Genomic DNA, 17,155 nt, shown 5'->3' with positions numbered 1-17,155 from the left:
CATTTTGGACCTCTACCGTACTATCCCCATGGGTCTTAGCTTGGTCCTTTATAAAATATGATTGTCCTCACCTAAATTTCCCCTTTCTGAATCAATTAAAACCCCTATAGACCAATTTTTATTGAGATCGGAGACTGAACCCGAAAACAGGAAGTGGGCCAGCGGCCATCTTGGAATACCAAAATCTTTACGAAAATGTTTGCATGTTGTTAGGCATCAATTAAAACCCCTATAGACCAATTTTCATTGAGATCGGAGACCGAAACCTGAAAACAGGACGTGGGCAGCTAAAATTAAGAAAATTAGCCCTTTTGGGCCCAACCCCTCAGCCCCTAGGGGTCAGACCAGGCTCATTTATATAAAATATGATTGTCCTTCCCCAATGATGTTCCACACCAAATATGGATGAAATTCATCCAAGGATGAAGGAGGAGTAGGATTTTAAAGCTTAGATTAAGAAAATTTGCCCTTTTGTCGCCCCAACCCTCAGCCCCTAGGGGTCGGACCTATCTGATTTATATAAAAAATAATTGTCCTTCCCCAATGATGTTTCACACTAAATATGGATGAAATCCATCCAAGGATGAAGGAGGAGTAGGATTTTAAAGCTAAAATCAGAAAATTTGCTGTTTTGGGGCCCCGCCCCTCTGACCCTAGGGGTCGGACGAGGCTCATTTATATAAAATATGATTGCCCTTCCCCAATAATGTTTCACACCAAATATGGATGAAATCCATCCAAGGATGAAGGAGGAGTAGGATTTTAAAGCTAAAATTATGAAAATTTGTCCTTCCCTAATGAAGTTTCACACCAAATATGGATGAAATCAACCCAAGGATGAAGGAGGAGTAGGATTTTAAAGCTTAAATTAAGAAAATTTGCCATTTTTGGGCCCCACCCCTCAGCCCCTAGGGGTCGAACCAGGCTCATATATATATAAAATGATGTTTCAAAGCAAATATGGATGAAATCCATCCAAGGATAAAGGAGGAGTAGGCTTTTGTATAAATAGTCTTACGCACGACGCTGCACGGCGCACGGTGCATGACGACGGACAAAACACGATGACAATAGGTCATCCTGACCTTCGGTCAGATGACCTAAAAATACATAAAAGAAATGTACAATATATATTTATACATTAAAAACAAAATCAAAGGTACTTTATATGAAGCAAGTAATAAGATGATAATTTAAAGCAATGACAGATCTCTGTAAAATAAAAGCCATGATGTTTTCTGAATTTCTTTCCTTTTACAGAATGCTACAGTGTATTATTGGCATATGACATATATATATATAAGAGTCACTGCATTTAAGATATAAAATTAAGCTCTTTATTTATAAGTGATCAGATATAAAACCATTATGAATCTGCATTCTGCAGATATTATACAGGAAATATATATAACATGTGTATATGAAACAAGAGGAAAAGAACGAGGTAACATTTAACTAATTGCTTCTGTTGGTAACTTAATTTGGCATTATATATCATGTACATATTGTATAATTATATTATATAGTATGGTATGTGACATTTTCTTTCCCCTACATAGTGTGTTTAGATAGGTTAGTAGATTAATCAAATTTGTGTGTACTTGTATGTCTCAACGAGTGGCTAAAATCAATAGCATTGTCCGGGCGCATTTACATTGCAATCTATAGTAAAATGTGTAATAATTTATAAAATGTAATTATATGTAGTAAACACAGGAAACTGAGCGACCAACTGCATTAGAGATTAGTGTATATTATGATGATGATCATGTAAGAAATTCAAATGTTAAAACTGCAACATATGCCATCATTTGACCATTCAGCTCTATTAATTATATAAGTTATGTCAGATTAAGGTAATCATAAATGAGACATATAGACAAAACTCTACAGTACTATAATTGATTATTTATAAACATCTCTCTATTTTACATTTAACTGTATTACAAACACTGACATTTAAATTATTTACAGTAATTATCTAATATGTAATACCTTATATTGTTAAAGTGAACAGTCGGGCAAGGATGGCTAAAGTCGGTAAAAATGGTGTGAATGTATCAAGTATAATTTCTTATGAAATAGAAAAATAAAATCTCTCGCCAAAACCTGTCTGCGTACGAAGAAATTGATTTAAAGTATAGGAATCCTAAAACGTCCTCCCGGCTAACTATGTCCGTGGTTACATTTACGCGCAGCCTCGCTTTCAATGATTTCACCTTTCCTTTAATTTAATGGTCAGAACTGGGAAACGTAAGCAGAACTTGGCCGTCGTATTAATATGTGAGAACTTTTGGAAGGCCAATGAACGCATTTAGACTGGTTTTCTTTGCCCGACTATTCACTTTAATGAATTATGGGATAAAACATATAACATCAATTGTATAGAGTGACTGTCCATGGTTAAAGATATAATCCTACTGCATATAATGATATGTATCAGTATAACCAAAGGAGTTATATATATATCCATATTTTATTGATGACAAATATTCATATTGATCATATCGATCACAACACTACGATAATATATAGTATATTGTTGATGTACAGGTACAATACATTGACAGAAATCCTCAATTTTAGTGATTTACTTTAATTTGTCCTGAAGTACCCCACGGTAAGGCCAAAACGGTCAACAATTAAGTTAAAGAACCAAAGATGTCCATTCAGTATGTTGTGATTGGTCCTGTCATTCAAATCAGAAACATACACTATATATACTTAGAGATTGGAAACTCCAGGATCCTTCTTTGTCTTTGTTGATAGGCAAAGGGACCTCAAGTTTATAGGCATTTAATTTGCCTTGGCTAACTTCTTTTAAGCGTATTCTTTTTAACATTATATTTTTGGGTCAAAACAAAGTTTAAACATTATATCATGGTTTAATGTGATCAGTTTTCCTGATTGATGTTATTTTATATGATTTTTGAAAGCATGAAAATATGCAATTTTACCTGGTTTTTTGAAAATCAGGCATTCAAAACCAGAAGTGTGTTTTGTTTTATTAATATATAAGTTAAAACATTATTTTTTTCTTTCCAAAATCGTACTCCAACCATCTGAAAATTACTGAACTTTTACAACATATCAAAGTTATTCTTTTATATTCAACTATTTAAGAGTTTATCTAAACAAGAGGCCCAAAGGGCCTTAACGGTCATCTGACTACCTTGGCAATAGTAAAATTAATTTCATATGGTGTCACTTTGTCAGGACCATGTAAGGATCATTTTCCATTTCCTTCAACAAATCTTATTTCAAACAAGAGGCCCAAGGGCCTTAACATATAGGAAATTAATCAGATATAGTGTCATGGTAACCTTCTTCGATTTGGGATCAACCAGAGATGTAACAATACTTTGTCGAACCATGTCAGGATCATCTCATGCAGATGAAGTTGCAGCCAAATCACAAAGGTAGAACTTGAGAAGAAGTTCAAAATGTGTTTTCAAGATGGCGGCTGTGGCGGCCATCTTGGATTTCGGATCGACCCGAAAAATAACAACACTTTGTCAGGACCATGTCAGGATCATTTCATGCAAGTTTCAGCCAAATCGCACCGGTAGAACTTGAGAAGAAGTTCAAAATGTGTTTTCAAGATGGCGGCTGTGACGCCATCTTGGATTTTGGATCGACCCGAAAAATAACAACACTTTGTCGGGACCATGTCAGGATCATTTCATGCAAGTTTCAGCCAAATCGCACCGGTAGAACTTGAGAAGAAGTTCAAAATGTGTTTTCAAGATGGCGGCTGTGACGCCATCTTGGATTTCGGATCGACCCGAAAAATAACAACACTTTGTCGGGACCATGTCAGGATCATTTCATGCAAGTTTCAGCGAAATCGCACTGGTCAAACTTGAGAAGAAGTTCAAAATGTGTTTTCAAGATGGCGGCTGTGGTGGCCATTTTGGATTTCAGATCGACCCGAAAAATAACAACACTTTGTCGGGACCATGTCAGGATCATTTCATACAAGTTTCAGCCAAATCGCACCGGTAGAACTTGAGAAGAAGTTCAAAATGTGTTTTCAAGATGGCGGCTGTGGCGGCCATCTTGGATTTCGGATCAACCCGAAAAATAACAACACTTTGTCGGGACCATGTCAGGATCATTTCATGCAAGTTTCAGCCAAATTGCACCGGTAGAACTTGAGAAGAAGTTCAAAATATGTTTTCAAGATGGCGGCTGTGGCGGCCATCTTGGATTTCGGATCGACCCGAAAAATAACAACACTTTGTCGGGACCATGTCAGGTTCATTTCATGCAAGTTTCAGCCTAATCGCACCGGTAGAACTTGAGAAGAAGTTCAAAATGACTTTTCAAGATGGCGGCTGTGGCGGCCATCTTGGATTTCGGATCGACCCGAAAAATAACAACACTTTGTCGGGACCATGTCAGGATCATTTCATGCAAGTTTCAGCCAAATCACACCGGTAGAACTTGAGAAGAAGTTCAAAATGTGTTTTCAAGATGGCGGCTGTGGCGGCCATCTTGGATTTCGGATCGACTCGAAAAATAACAACACTTTGTCGGGACCATGTCAGGATCATTTCATGCAAGTTTCAGCCAAATTGCACTGGTAGAACTTGAGAAGAAGTTCAAAATGTGAAAAGTTAACGCACGGCGCACGGCGGACGGCGGACGGCGCACGGCGGACGACGACGGACAAAACATGACGACTATAGGTCATCCTGACCCTTCGGGTCAGATGACCTAAAAACCCTAAGCACATACAGAGGTACATCTGCTGATCGTAAAATTGGAGGAGTTGCCAATCTCTATGTATATGTTTCTGTTCAAATCTATCATAATGTAATTACAACTACATGATCAGTATAAGTCAGTATACATATTATTCCTCTTTTCATATAAATAAACATCTTACGGATATGACACCTAATGTAATTGTATATATGCTACAAAATTCTTGAATTGACAATATTTTGAAACTTAATCATCTCCAATCAAACATGTTATTAATAAAAGCGTAGCATATCATACATGTAATGATGACAAACCTAAATGGAATGTTAAAAATGATGACTAAAATGAATGACAACAAATTGACAGACCTATCATGATATATATTACTACATCTGACTTTGAGGTAAACACTATATAATTGTAAAAATCCACATTACACCTGTACAATTTTAGAAAGTTCGATGTTTGCATCTCTGGGAACGAATTATAGAAATATATTATGATGTCGATGTGAGCGACAAATTATGGTCTTTTTTTTATCCTTTCCCAATATAAGGTGTGACACGTCCACTAGACAGACACAATATGGAACGATTAAGATATCAATTCACAGAAGAAATGGTGTCGGTTTACCCAAAAAATAAAAGGATATCTTATGTTATGTTTATCTTACAGATTTGGAGGTAAAAGTTCTACCTGGCTTCGGGTCGAGTTGATCACTTGATTTCACCTCAGGCTCAGGTGCTTCCGAACCCTCAGCCTTGTTTACATTTGTTGGGTTTCCCTTATTGCTATCACCAGTCTCGTTACTATTTACAACATCTGAATCTCCTGTTGTGTCTGATTGCTTGCCTTGTTCCTCTGACATCTTTCTGGTTTTGCATTCACCCTTTGTACACAAACAATCAGTACAACTTTTTTTCAATGTGGTCACTTCGTATTCATGTCCGCCATATTTATCGATTGTCAAATGACTCGCCCCTGCTACTACTGTATCATCAATATACTCGCGTCTAACACCAAGTTATTTCCCAGGGGTTCCCGACAGGGTAAGCGGGAAAATATGAGAAATAAAATAAGAAAATAAAATATGATTTACCGGTTTTGTTCTATCAATGCAAACCAAATTTCCATTCAGTTTACATTATCTCAAATACACAGTTCGCATGGATTTATCTTATCCGGTTTACGATTCTAAGTTAACTTCAATGGGAATCCTGAAGGACAAGAGGGACGAAGCTGATATTCAACAACAATCGCCATCTTGTGCAAAGTTCTGAAACTTGGGACCTGTGTTTGGAATACAAAATAAGACCGGGTATACATCCTTGGGAAGATAATGAATTGGTGATTGCATATTTATAATCATTCGGCTTTATTAGAGACTTGATGAAAAGAAAAGCGAATATCAAAAAGACGTGATTGTGTGGACCAAAGTAGACCTATCGTTGACTGAATGAAAACAAATCGGGATTCCTCAGGAACTCGGTTCGGCAGATGCATTGGTATACATATATGATTTATAAAAACAACCAATTAATTAACATGCTGGATTTTTCGTCAATTCCCTTGAAAAATGTTTGATTCATTGATGCCATAAACTTCAAAAATCTTGCTACATTGATCGGTGGTTGCTGGGTAAGAGATAAACAGTGACAAAGCGAATGTTGATCGACATTCTGATAAAGGAGTGTGCAAAGATCACGATTTTCGGTAAGTAGATTTGTAAGAAACATGTGTTTCAGGGTTTCGTCTGTGGATTTAGGGCATTGGATAACCCCATAAATCGGAGGGCTGCCAAGGGTTTGTCTGTCTGCTCGCCTCGTGCCAGCTAACCCGGCAGGCCAAGTCAAATGACAACACTGAGAGTTGCAGTGTTTGGCTGTAATATTTGCTCTTCACCAGAAACAGCTGCGACCCCGAGTCACACTTGAAAACTAACGTGCAAGGAATATCTTTTCAAGACAAATTTACCGAGATTTTTATCTGGTACTCCTTGCCCTTTCACGTAGCCCCCTTTATCGGGTTTATTTGACCGCAAAAGCGCTTTCGTGGGAACACCTGCTCCCCAAAAATGGCATCTACCAATCAAAACGCTCCATTGGCTATTCCTTTAACCCCCAGCGCGTGATTATGTTTTATTATGGTTTGTACATGTGCCTATTTTTCCTACAGGTATTCTAAAATAGAAATGTGCATGATTAAACAAGGGTATTGTTTAACTTGAATTCTGTCTCCGTACCGTCAAGAGTGGTAATGACACTTTTATTACCAAATGAGTTCCCAGGGAGGTGAATTCAACAGCCATTGACTATTGTTCTCACGGTATCAGGATGCAAATGTGTTTTCCCACGGGTGTTTCTTTCTAGTTTTCGAGTTACGTTACAACCAGACTTTCTCATGCGAATGTACACCAATAGTAGACCTGTAATTGATTTCAGCAGCATGGGTTCTTCAACTGACAAACGTTTTGGGGATTCTGGCAGTTTTACGTTTGAAGAAAGCGTGTGTTAGATTTGTGACCTGGAGAAAACTTCAAAAAGATTCTCTTTGCAAAGTAGAGGCAAAATTGTCAGTAAGCGGCAAGCACTATGAATTCTTAGGTTCTGTACCAAACCTCGGAATATTAACCGTTCTAGTCTGTGATATAACTATGAACGAACAACAGCTATTCGCTTCTCAGGTAAGTTTAATAAATTGAAAATTTATATGTGACTACAAATTCGAAGTTGAAATGTCTGTAAACAAATCACTTGAATTGTACGGAAACAACTCTACAGATGGTGTATCCTAGCCAGCCATTGTAAAGAGGAAAGGACCCGGCTTTTCAGTGGTGTGAACAGGGGCCCTATTTGTTGCAAGGTCAGGGGCGTGGGAATATTCTATGACAACCAAGAAAAGGAGTTCTTTGTTCACAGTACTTAACAGTCATACAATGCACTTTTTCATTGGGCTTAAGTGTTGTTGATATATACACACACCACGATACGCACATCATGATATTTATCACTGCATTGTATCATATTAATGTAGATATTCCTATTCATTTATGGTTTTAAAATATTCTTAATAATGATAAATAAGTAAGCAATTGAAATTAAATGATATTTAATTTGTGTAATTTGTATTATAATGCGAAGTCCCTATGATGATATAATCATTGTATGAATTAATTTCTTTGATACATTGGATCATTGAAATATTTTCATTTATTTATAAAAACAAAGGATTTTTTTTTTGTTTAAAGCTTTAAATATAATCTGTCTCAAATCATAGTTTATATATATATTATTTCTTGATCTGTTCCACCACACAAGCCATTATCCATTATCTTGTCACCTGTAGTTTCTATATGTACAGGTGCACCCTACATGTGCAGTTTGTGAATTGCCCCCATTCATACAATTAATCCCTGATATGACAAGAGTATTTGACAGATTACAATGCCGACAGTATTGTCTCTGACAAAGATATAGGCCTTTGCATGGACTGTGTTTGCAGTACTTGCCCTATATTTGACGTAACCTGAGGGTTTGATATATATATATATAAATACAATGTAAAAACACTGTTTGATAGAAAGAAGAATGAACAAATTATAAAAGTCTTGACTATTATTGACTCTTTACCATATTTAAGATGCTACTACACCACTGACATGATTATTTGATATCAGCTCAATAGTACTGTAACTTATTGCAGCTAGAATTATTTGGGCAATAAAGGACATTTACCGGTACCCTGTAAAACCAATTAAAACAAATGTCAAAATTATTCTAACATTTAATTGCATTGGTATATTTGGGTATTGCACATTCATGATTAATATATCTACTAGAATACCCCGTTGTATTCAATACAAATAACATTTTAAATGAATCATCATGATCAGTACTCCATTCAATAGCTTGGAGGAAGAAAGCAAACAGTATACGTAATACTTCTTTTAATTGAAAGGTGTAGTATATATATAAGGGTTGTTCAGATTTTATCAAATCACCATTTTAAATTATCTTCTGAAATATTTAATGAATCTTCATGTTAGACAGTGTTGAAAGGAGAATTTGATATGCAGATTTATATGGGGTGTATTAATTGATATGTTACATGTATATTGAAGCTATGTTTTATCATTTTCTATTATGCATTTAATATTGAATTTGGTTCTTAAATTGTTATGTACATTAGTTTCAAATCTACTCTACTTCAAAAGTATGTGTTCAAACAGATGATCATTGATTGATGTATTTCAATTTGTAATTGATAAGCTATCCCAATTGAAATGGATGTAATGGCAAAATGAATGATTTGTTCTAATCAATTGAAATTTGATGATCAGGATTCTTTTGAATCATTTTTGAAGTGAATTCATGCATATTTATTATACTTTATTTTGAATGAAATGCATAATAAATGCGTCATGATTTTTATATCATGATTTCTCAACGCCTGAACGGGACTCACCAAAATTTGAAAATTAATGTTCTGGACTTGCTCAGTAAACACAAATTGTTGTTCTGCTAGATATTTCACAATGCAGTCTAGATTAGATCTATTATTTATATATTAGGATTTTTCATAAATTTGAATGTGTATATATGTATTAAATAATAAACAATTTTCCATACTCCAGTGATTAAGATGTCATAAAACTTGTCAAATCATGACATCATAATCACTGGAAGGTGGGACTAATCAACGGTAAATTGTACTTTTCTCATCCATTTAATTTTGGTATCTCGAAACTCATGTATTTAATTAACATACTTCTGTATGACATTGTAAATTTGTAATTGCATTGTACATATATGAAGATCCAGAATATTAAAACATATTAGTAAAAATCTAGATCCACAATATAAACTGTGGTGTATGTGGCCTGGATGGATGTTTGATGATTTTGATATGTCCTGATAATATTAGGCTTACATTTTTAAATAATGTTCTATTGATAAAATAATTTTGAGTTATTATTCAAAAATAAGTGTTATATACCGGTAAAGATAATTTTGTATTATTATATGAGGTATTTATGATCATGGTATATCTTTTAAGGGTATTGCCATTGCATAGTCTATATGAATCCATAGTATGCTGACTTCATACACTATGTTATAATAAATTTGATCGATGATATGCATGCGAAGACACAAAATTTAATATTCATACAGGACAAATGTTTGACTAATTATATTTACTGCGTAAAGTAACATGGCAGTGATTTAACGATTCTGGACGTCAGCGAAACATCAATAATTCACACCCAACAACAGCAGATACCTTGCTTTCTAATTACTCAAAACACTGGTACAATTAGCCAAAATATACAAGGTGAAATCAACTAAATAAATAGTTACTGTATCTATCTACATATCAGCACAGTACCTACAATGTCAATGAAGTTTGTTTTCTTTTTCCTAAGAACATCTAAAAATTGTCACAAAAAATTGCCAATTTAAACCTTACCCAAGTACGAAGCCCAAGTGGCTAATTAAATGATTAATCGTTAGCAGAGTACCACCTATATGGCAAGGTTGTTTGACCATATTATTTGATAAATTGGTATGCAGTATTTATTGTAAATCAAACATGAGTTAATACTTAGTAAATAGGTATAACAAGGAATGAATATTTGGTACACCAACAGCTACTTTGATGGTCTGTAGGGGAGAGAGATACTGGTACTGAGGTGTGTAGGGATCCTGGAGATATACCAGTACTAATAAGGCGTGTAGGGGAGAGATACTTATGCTGGGATGTGTAGGGGAGAGATAGTGGTCTGGGGTGTGTAGGGGAGAGATAGTGGTCTGGGTTGTGTAGGGGAGAGATACTGATGCTGGGATGTGTAGAAGAGAGATAGTGGTCTGGGGTGTGTAGGGGAGAGATACTGGTACTGGGGTGTGTAGGGGAGAGATACTGGTACCGGTTCTGGGGTGTGAAGGGGAGATATACTGGTTCTGGGGTGTGTAGGGGAGAGATAGTGGTCTGGGTTGTGTAGGGGAGAGATACTGGTACTGGGGTGTGTAGGGGCTCTAGAGATACTGGTACTGGGGTGTGTAGGGGAGAGATACTGGTTCTGGGGTGTGTAGGGGAGAGATACTAGTACTGGGGTGTGTTGGGAAGAGGTATACCAGTACCGGGGTGTGTAGGGGAGAGATACTGGTACTGGGGTGTGTAGGGGAGAGATACTAGTACTGGGGTGTGTAGGGGAGAGATACTGGTGCTGGGGTGTGTAGGGGAGAGATACTGGTTCTGGGGTGTGTAGGGGAGAGATACTGGTACTAAGGTGTGTAGGGGAGAGATACTGGTACAGGGGTTTGTAGGGGAGAGATACTGGTTCTCGGGTGTGTAGGGGAGAGATTATTAGTACTGGGGTGTATAGGGGAGAGATACTGGTACTGGGGTGTGTAGGGGAGAGATACTTGTACTGGGGTGTTTAGGGGCCGGGAGATATACTGGTACTGGGGTGTGTAGGGGAGAGATACCAGTATGCGGGTGTGTAGGGGAGAGATACTGTTACTGGGGTGTGTAGGGGAGAGATACTGGTACTGGGGTGTGTTGGGAAGAGATATACCAGTACCGGGGTGTGTAGGGGAGAGATACTGGTACTGGGGTGTGTAGGGGAGAGATACTAGTACTGGAGTGTGTAGGGGAGATATACTGGTACTGGGGTGTGTAGGGGAGATATACTGGTGCTGGGGTGTGTTGGGAAGAGATACTGGTGCTGGGGTGTGTTGGGAAGAGATATACCAGTACTGGGGTGTGTAGGGGAGAGATACTGGTACTGGAGTGTGTAGGGGAGAGATACTGGTACTGGGGTGTGTAGGGGAGAGATACTAGTACTGGGGTGTGTAGGGGAGATACCAGTACTGGGGTGTGTTGGGGAGAGATATACCAGTACTGGGGTGTGTAGGGGAGAAATATTGGTACTAGGGTCTATAGGGAGAGATACTAGAATGTGAGACATACAACCACCTAGTTGACCTCGGCAACTGTAGCTTTCTGAAACCCCTATCTATGTAGCCTTGTGCTAATCTAATTGAGGGTAAATGATCCATAGCATTTCCCATGGCCTGGTTTCTCTCCAGCCTGCCTTACTAGCTGTACAGGGAAATTGTGTCAAAACTTCACACTGCTTAACACATACACTGTAAATGGTGTCAGTAGAGTTTTGGGGACCCATTTCAAAGGTACAGTGTATATGTACAGGACAAGAACAGTTCAGGCTGATTTTGGTAATTGAGAATCATATATACAGCTTACATTGTAAATAAGAAAGCAAAGCATATGTACCTTTAGATTTATCTGGTAGCTTGTAATTACAGATATTATCAATGTTGTATATCCAGGCATTTTAATGTATTGGGAATTGTATGTGTTCATACATGAGGTTCATGATGTTGCAACATGGAGTCTCTGTAAACTACAAATAGATCTTAGTTAGATTTCAACTGTTTTCCACATTATATTTCCATTGGTGATGGTGGCATTTTGATTACCGGTATTTATTAATTTGCTCCATTAATTAAGAATGTGCCAGCTAGCAATAGGTTTCAATACTGGTGTGTATATAAACACTTTCTTAATTATATAAACAGAGGAAAGTTCTACTGTGGTACAACCAGTCTCTAAAATATATTTATTATATTTGTCGGTGCAACATGACTTATTTTAGTTTCAAACCTGAGGGAGATGATTATATAATCTAGTATTAAAATTCTGCTGAGGAAATCTAAATAACAACATAGGGTCTGGTAACCAGTCTATATAATTTGTGTAAACAGCATTGACATTTAATTTGTAAATAGGAAGTGAATTGAAAATAATTAGACTGAGACCTGCATGCACATGCAGTTTTATTCCCTAAACAATTAGTGAGTACTGGTATATTATGATAATAAGAATTACACCTTTCAATATAGATCATATGGAGAGCACTTTAAAATAATAAAATGATCATGATAACTTTATTCTAATTAAAACTGGGGGTTATATTGTCAATGTCAACAAAAGCTTGGCAAAAATCGAGATCATGTGCATATTATATTGAAATTAAGTGTTATGCAAGTAAATTTATATATTTATCAACAACTTTTAATTTTGTTCTAATTAGATTATAGCCACTTGCAATTGCTGCCAATTAATTTTGCTTGCAGGCACAGGACATTGATTTAACTATCATTGGAAATCATTGACCACTCTTGATGAGGAACAACCTGTTTGTTGATAAAAAAACAAATGCAAGGAGGTAAAACTGTTTACAGATAAAAATGTATGACACATTCCATATAACTAAGGAATCATGGTTGGAGTATATTGTATCACAAGCACAAACCTATATGTATACTGACAGAGAGCTAGTTAGGAGTCAGAGTCGCAGGTCTCTCATAAAACTTATCTCAGCAATCCATCCAAACTGCTCCCCCTCCACAAACAGTCCCCTAGACTGTGTCGAGATATTTGTTTATGCAACTGGTCTCTGATAACCTAATTGTCAGCAATTATTAATAGATGTTTCTGAAAATTACAGTTAAGTATTTTATGATTTATCTAAAAGAAGTACATGAAATGCCACGACAAGAGAATTTCCCAGGGTCTACTTTCAGTCTAAAGTTACAAAACCCTGAAGTCGGATCTTCGCCAACTTGTCCATGTATAACCTTATCATCTGGATGTACATTTGTACATTGTGTGTATGTCATACGGATAAATGTGGTTCATGACAAACAATGTTGTTTATGTAAATATTAATGTTAATGATTTTCTTGACAGTGTTATCATGACCAATTTTATACTATTATTGTGTTTTAATTTTCTTTAACATTAATTTGGAAAATTACCATTTTGTGGAAAATATAAAAACTTGATTGACAATATAAAAGACAGAAAGTGGATTGAAGTTTGAACACCTAATTCTGATCTTTTCATAATTTGTGTAAAATACCAATTTAAACATTTACCTTTGGTAATACATAATGATATATCGCTGTATATACAGTATAAGATACATTTATGTACATAACAATGTAGGACTTGTTCTGTTTGATAATATATAATACAGGTACCACATCATTATATGATAATATATAATACAGGTACCACATCATTATATGATAATATATAATACAGGTACCACATCATTATATGATAATATATAATACAGGTACCACATCATTATATGATAATATATAATACAGGTACCACATCATTATATGATAATATATAATACAGGTACCACATCATTATATGATAATATATAATACAGGTACCACATCATTATATGATAATATATAATACAGGTACCACATCATTATATGATAATATATAATACAGGTACCACATCATTATATGATAATATATAATACAGGTACCACATCATTATATGATAATATATAATACAGGTACCACATCATATATGATAATGATATATATGATAATATATAATACAGGTACCACATCAATTATATGATAATATATAATACAGGTACCACATCATTATATGATAATATATAATACAGGTACCACATCATTATATGATAATATATAATACAGGTACCACTCATTATATGATAATATATAATACAGGTACCACATCATTATATGATAATATATATATACAGGTACCACATCATTATATGATAATATATAAGTACACTACAGGTACCACATCATTATATAATATATAATACAGGTACCACATCATTATATGATAATATATAATATACAGGTACCACATCATTATATGATAATATATAATACAGGTACCACATCATTATATGATAATATATAATACAGGTACCACATCATTATATGATAATATATAATACAGGTACCACATCATTATATGATAATATATAATACAGGTACCACATCATTATATGATAATATATAATACAGGTACCACATCATTATATGATAATATATAATACAGGTACCACATCATTATATGCACATGCAATAAAGAATTAGATGTTATATATACCAATGCATTCACACACATATTCTATTGCTAATTCTAATGGTTAAGATGTCCCAACTTTTAACACAAGCGCTCTCCATCTCTTTGTTGCAAGTTTGAATCCCATGTGATGGCATATATATATCAGTTCCCAGGTACTGACTAGTACTGGAGCTGGTTGGTGGTTTATCTCTTGTTACTCCAGCTTCCCTGTAACACCAATTCAATAAACCCGGCTTGTCCTTAATGACCCTGGCTTAACGAAAACTAAAACCAAACCAAAAGCGAAGTGATCACATTTATCGTTATCAGTATACATTTGTCCTATATGTATGAGTATGCATTCATAGGAATTCCCAAATCTTCTTTTATCGTACATGTATTCATGAATATTCAATAAATAATATGATATAAATATGATTATATCCGACCTGGATTCACTTAATTAGCTTGCAATCAATGAACAAAGCGTGAATTTCTATTTGATACTTTTAGTTTACTGAATGATAAATTTAATGAAGGGAGCATTTTGTTGGCATATACAGTATATTTGTGGAGGAATTGTATTCAAGTGACCCTTTTAAAACGTAATAAACAATCAGTTCTGGGTTTTTCCGTAAACTTTACGTTTCTGCTTCCAGTTGTTTATCTGCCAGGTAAAAAGATGTGTATACATTATATATATGTAGGTGTTCTGGCCTGGGTTACCCGGTTCATTGCTTCATATTTAATGTAGTTCAAGGCCTAAGCGGAGGAGTAATAATCACAATTATCGGCCAACAAGGGACATCTATAGGTATTTTTGTGCCAAAAATCGGGATAACAACATCTCGTGAAAATGACACAGAGATCTTATGACTATGGATTTGAATGAAAGTCTTTGTTATATTGTCAATACTAAACTTCAAAGTCACGTGCTTGATCATATTATTGATGATTTTAAAATTTCCTTAAACAAATCCGATTTTATTTCATTTTGGCAATGCCCAGGTGGGACTGATTTGGAAGTTGGAATAGAAGGTAGCACATGTATATGCAGCAGGTGTTTGGAAATCATTACTGTGTTTGATTTAGGTATATAGTGAAGTGATAAATAGTGTAAGTGTACCTGAATTTGACTTGTATGTGTCATAGCATAATTGTACGTTGTATATTGTACCAGGTATACTAATATATAACTATATATGTATTCACTACACAGGATGCAAATGGTTTAAAAGTAATCTCAGTCATTTACTTAATATATTTGTGTTTAGTGACATGTTAATTTGCCATACTAATGTGCTATATCAACTATTGTTTTACGGGATATGTATGGCTATAGTGTAATCCCACTGTACTGTATTGTTTTACAGGATACATATGGCTATAGTGTAATCCCACTGTACTGAATTGTTTTACAGGATATGTATGGCTATATATATATAGTGTAATCTCATTGTACTGTATTGTTTTACAGGATACATATAGCTATAGTGTAATCCCACTGTACTGTATTGTTTTACAGGATACATATGGCTATAGTGTAATCCCACTGTACTGTATTGTTTTACAGGATACATATGGCTATAGTGTAATCCCATTGTACTGTATTGTTTTACAGGATACATATAGCTATAGTGTAATCCCATTGTACTGTACTGTTTTACAGGATATGTATGGCTATATATAGTGTAATCCCATTGTACTGTATTGTTTTACAGGATACATATGGCTATAGTGTAATCCCATTGTACTGTATTGTATCCACTTTTACAGGATACATATGGCTATAGTGTAATCCCACTGTACTGTATTGTTTAACAGGATACATATGGCTATAGTGTAATCCCACTGTACTGTATTGTTTTACAGGATACTATGGCTATAGTGTAATCCCACTGTACTGTATTGTTTTACAGGATACATATGGCTATAGTGTAATGTACTGTATTGTTTTACAGGATACATATGGCTAAAGTGTAATCCCATTGTACTGTATTGTTTTACAGGATACATATGGCTATAGTGTAATCCCATTGTACTGTATTGTTTTACAGGATACCTATGGCTATAGTGTAATCCCACTGTACTGTATTGTTTTACAGGATACATATGGCTATAGTGTAATCCCATTGTACTGTATTGTTTTACAGGAAACATATGTCTATAGTGTAATCCCACTGTACTGTATTGTTTTATAGCATATGTTTGGCAATTTTGTAATCTCATTGTACTGTATTGTTTTACAGGATACGTATGGCTATTGTGTAATGCCACTGTACTGTATTGTTTAACAGGATACATATGGCTATAGTGTAATCCCACTGTACTGTATTATTTAACAGGATACATATGGCTATAGTGTAATCCCACTGTACTGTATTGTTTAACATGATACATATGGCTATAGTGTAATCCCACTGTACTGTATTGTTTTACAGGATACTATGGCTATAGGGTAATCCCACTGTACTGTATTGTTTAACAGGATACATATGGCTATAG

General features: G+C 35.3%; 2 protein-coding genes across 4 annotated transcripts in view; one reads left to right on the top strand and one right to left on the bottom strand.

Moving 5' to 3' along the window:
* The window catches only part of LOC138329251 (ubiquitin carboxyl-terminal hydrolase MINDY-1-like), a 37,096-nt gene extending 31,388 nt beyond the window's left edge, over window positions 1-5,708 (bottom strand). The window contains exon 1 of the mRNA XM_069276089.1: window positions 5,407-5,708. Coding sequence (XP_069132190.1) covers window positions 5,407-5,578 — 172 coding nt within the window. The 5' untranslated portion in view covers window positions 5,579-5,708. The remainder of the gene's footprint in view (window positions 1-5,406) is intronic.
* Window positions 5,709-5,936: 228 nt separating this feature from the next.
* LOC138329250 (recombining binding protein suppressor of hairless-like) overlaps window positions 5,937-17,155 on the top strand; it is a 33,848-nt gene continuing 22,629 nt past the window's right edge. Inside the window, exon 1 of one of the 3 annotated variants that reach the window (XM_069276086.1) lies at window positions 5,937-6,423. Coding sequence is in view for 1 of the 3 variants with exons in the window: in XM_069276085.1 (XP_069132186.1) it covers window positions 7,364-7,393 (30 nt within the window). In the remaining 2 variants the exon portion in view is untranslated. Of the gene's footprint in view, window positions 6,424-7,025; window positions 7,394-15,330; window positions 15,465-17,155 lie in introns of those variants that run through there. The other 2 variants (XM_069276085.1, XM_069276087.1) reach the window with 2 other exon arrangements.

This window comes from Argopecten irradians, chromosome 8 (assembly GCF_041381155.1).
Source record: "Argopecten irradians isolate NY chromosome 8, Ai_NY, whole genome shotgun sequence".
NCBI classification, from domain to species: Eukaryota; Metazoa; Mollusca; class Bivalvia; order Pectinida; family Pectinidae; genus Argopecten; species Argopecten irradians.
This window is presented reverse-complemented; position numbering and strand designations above follow the sequence as displayed.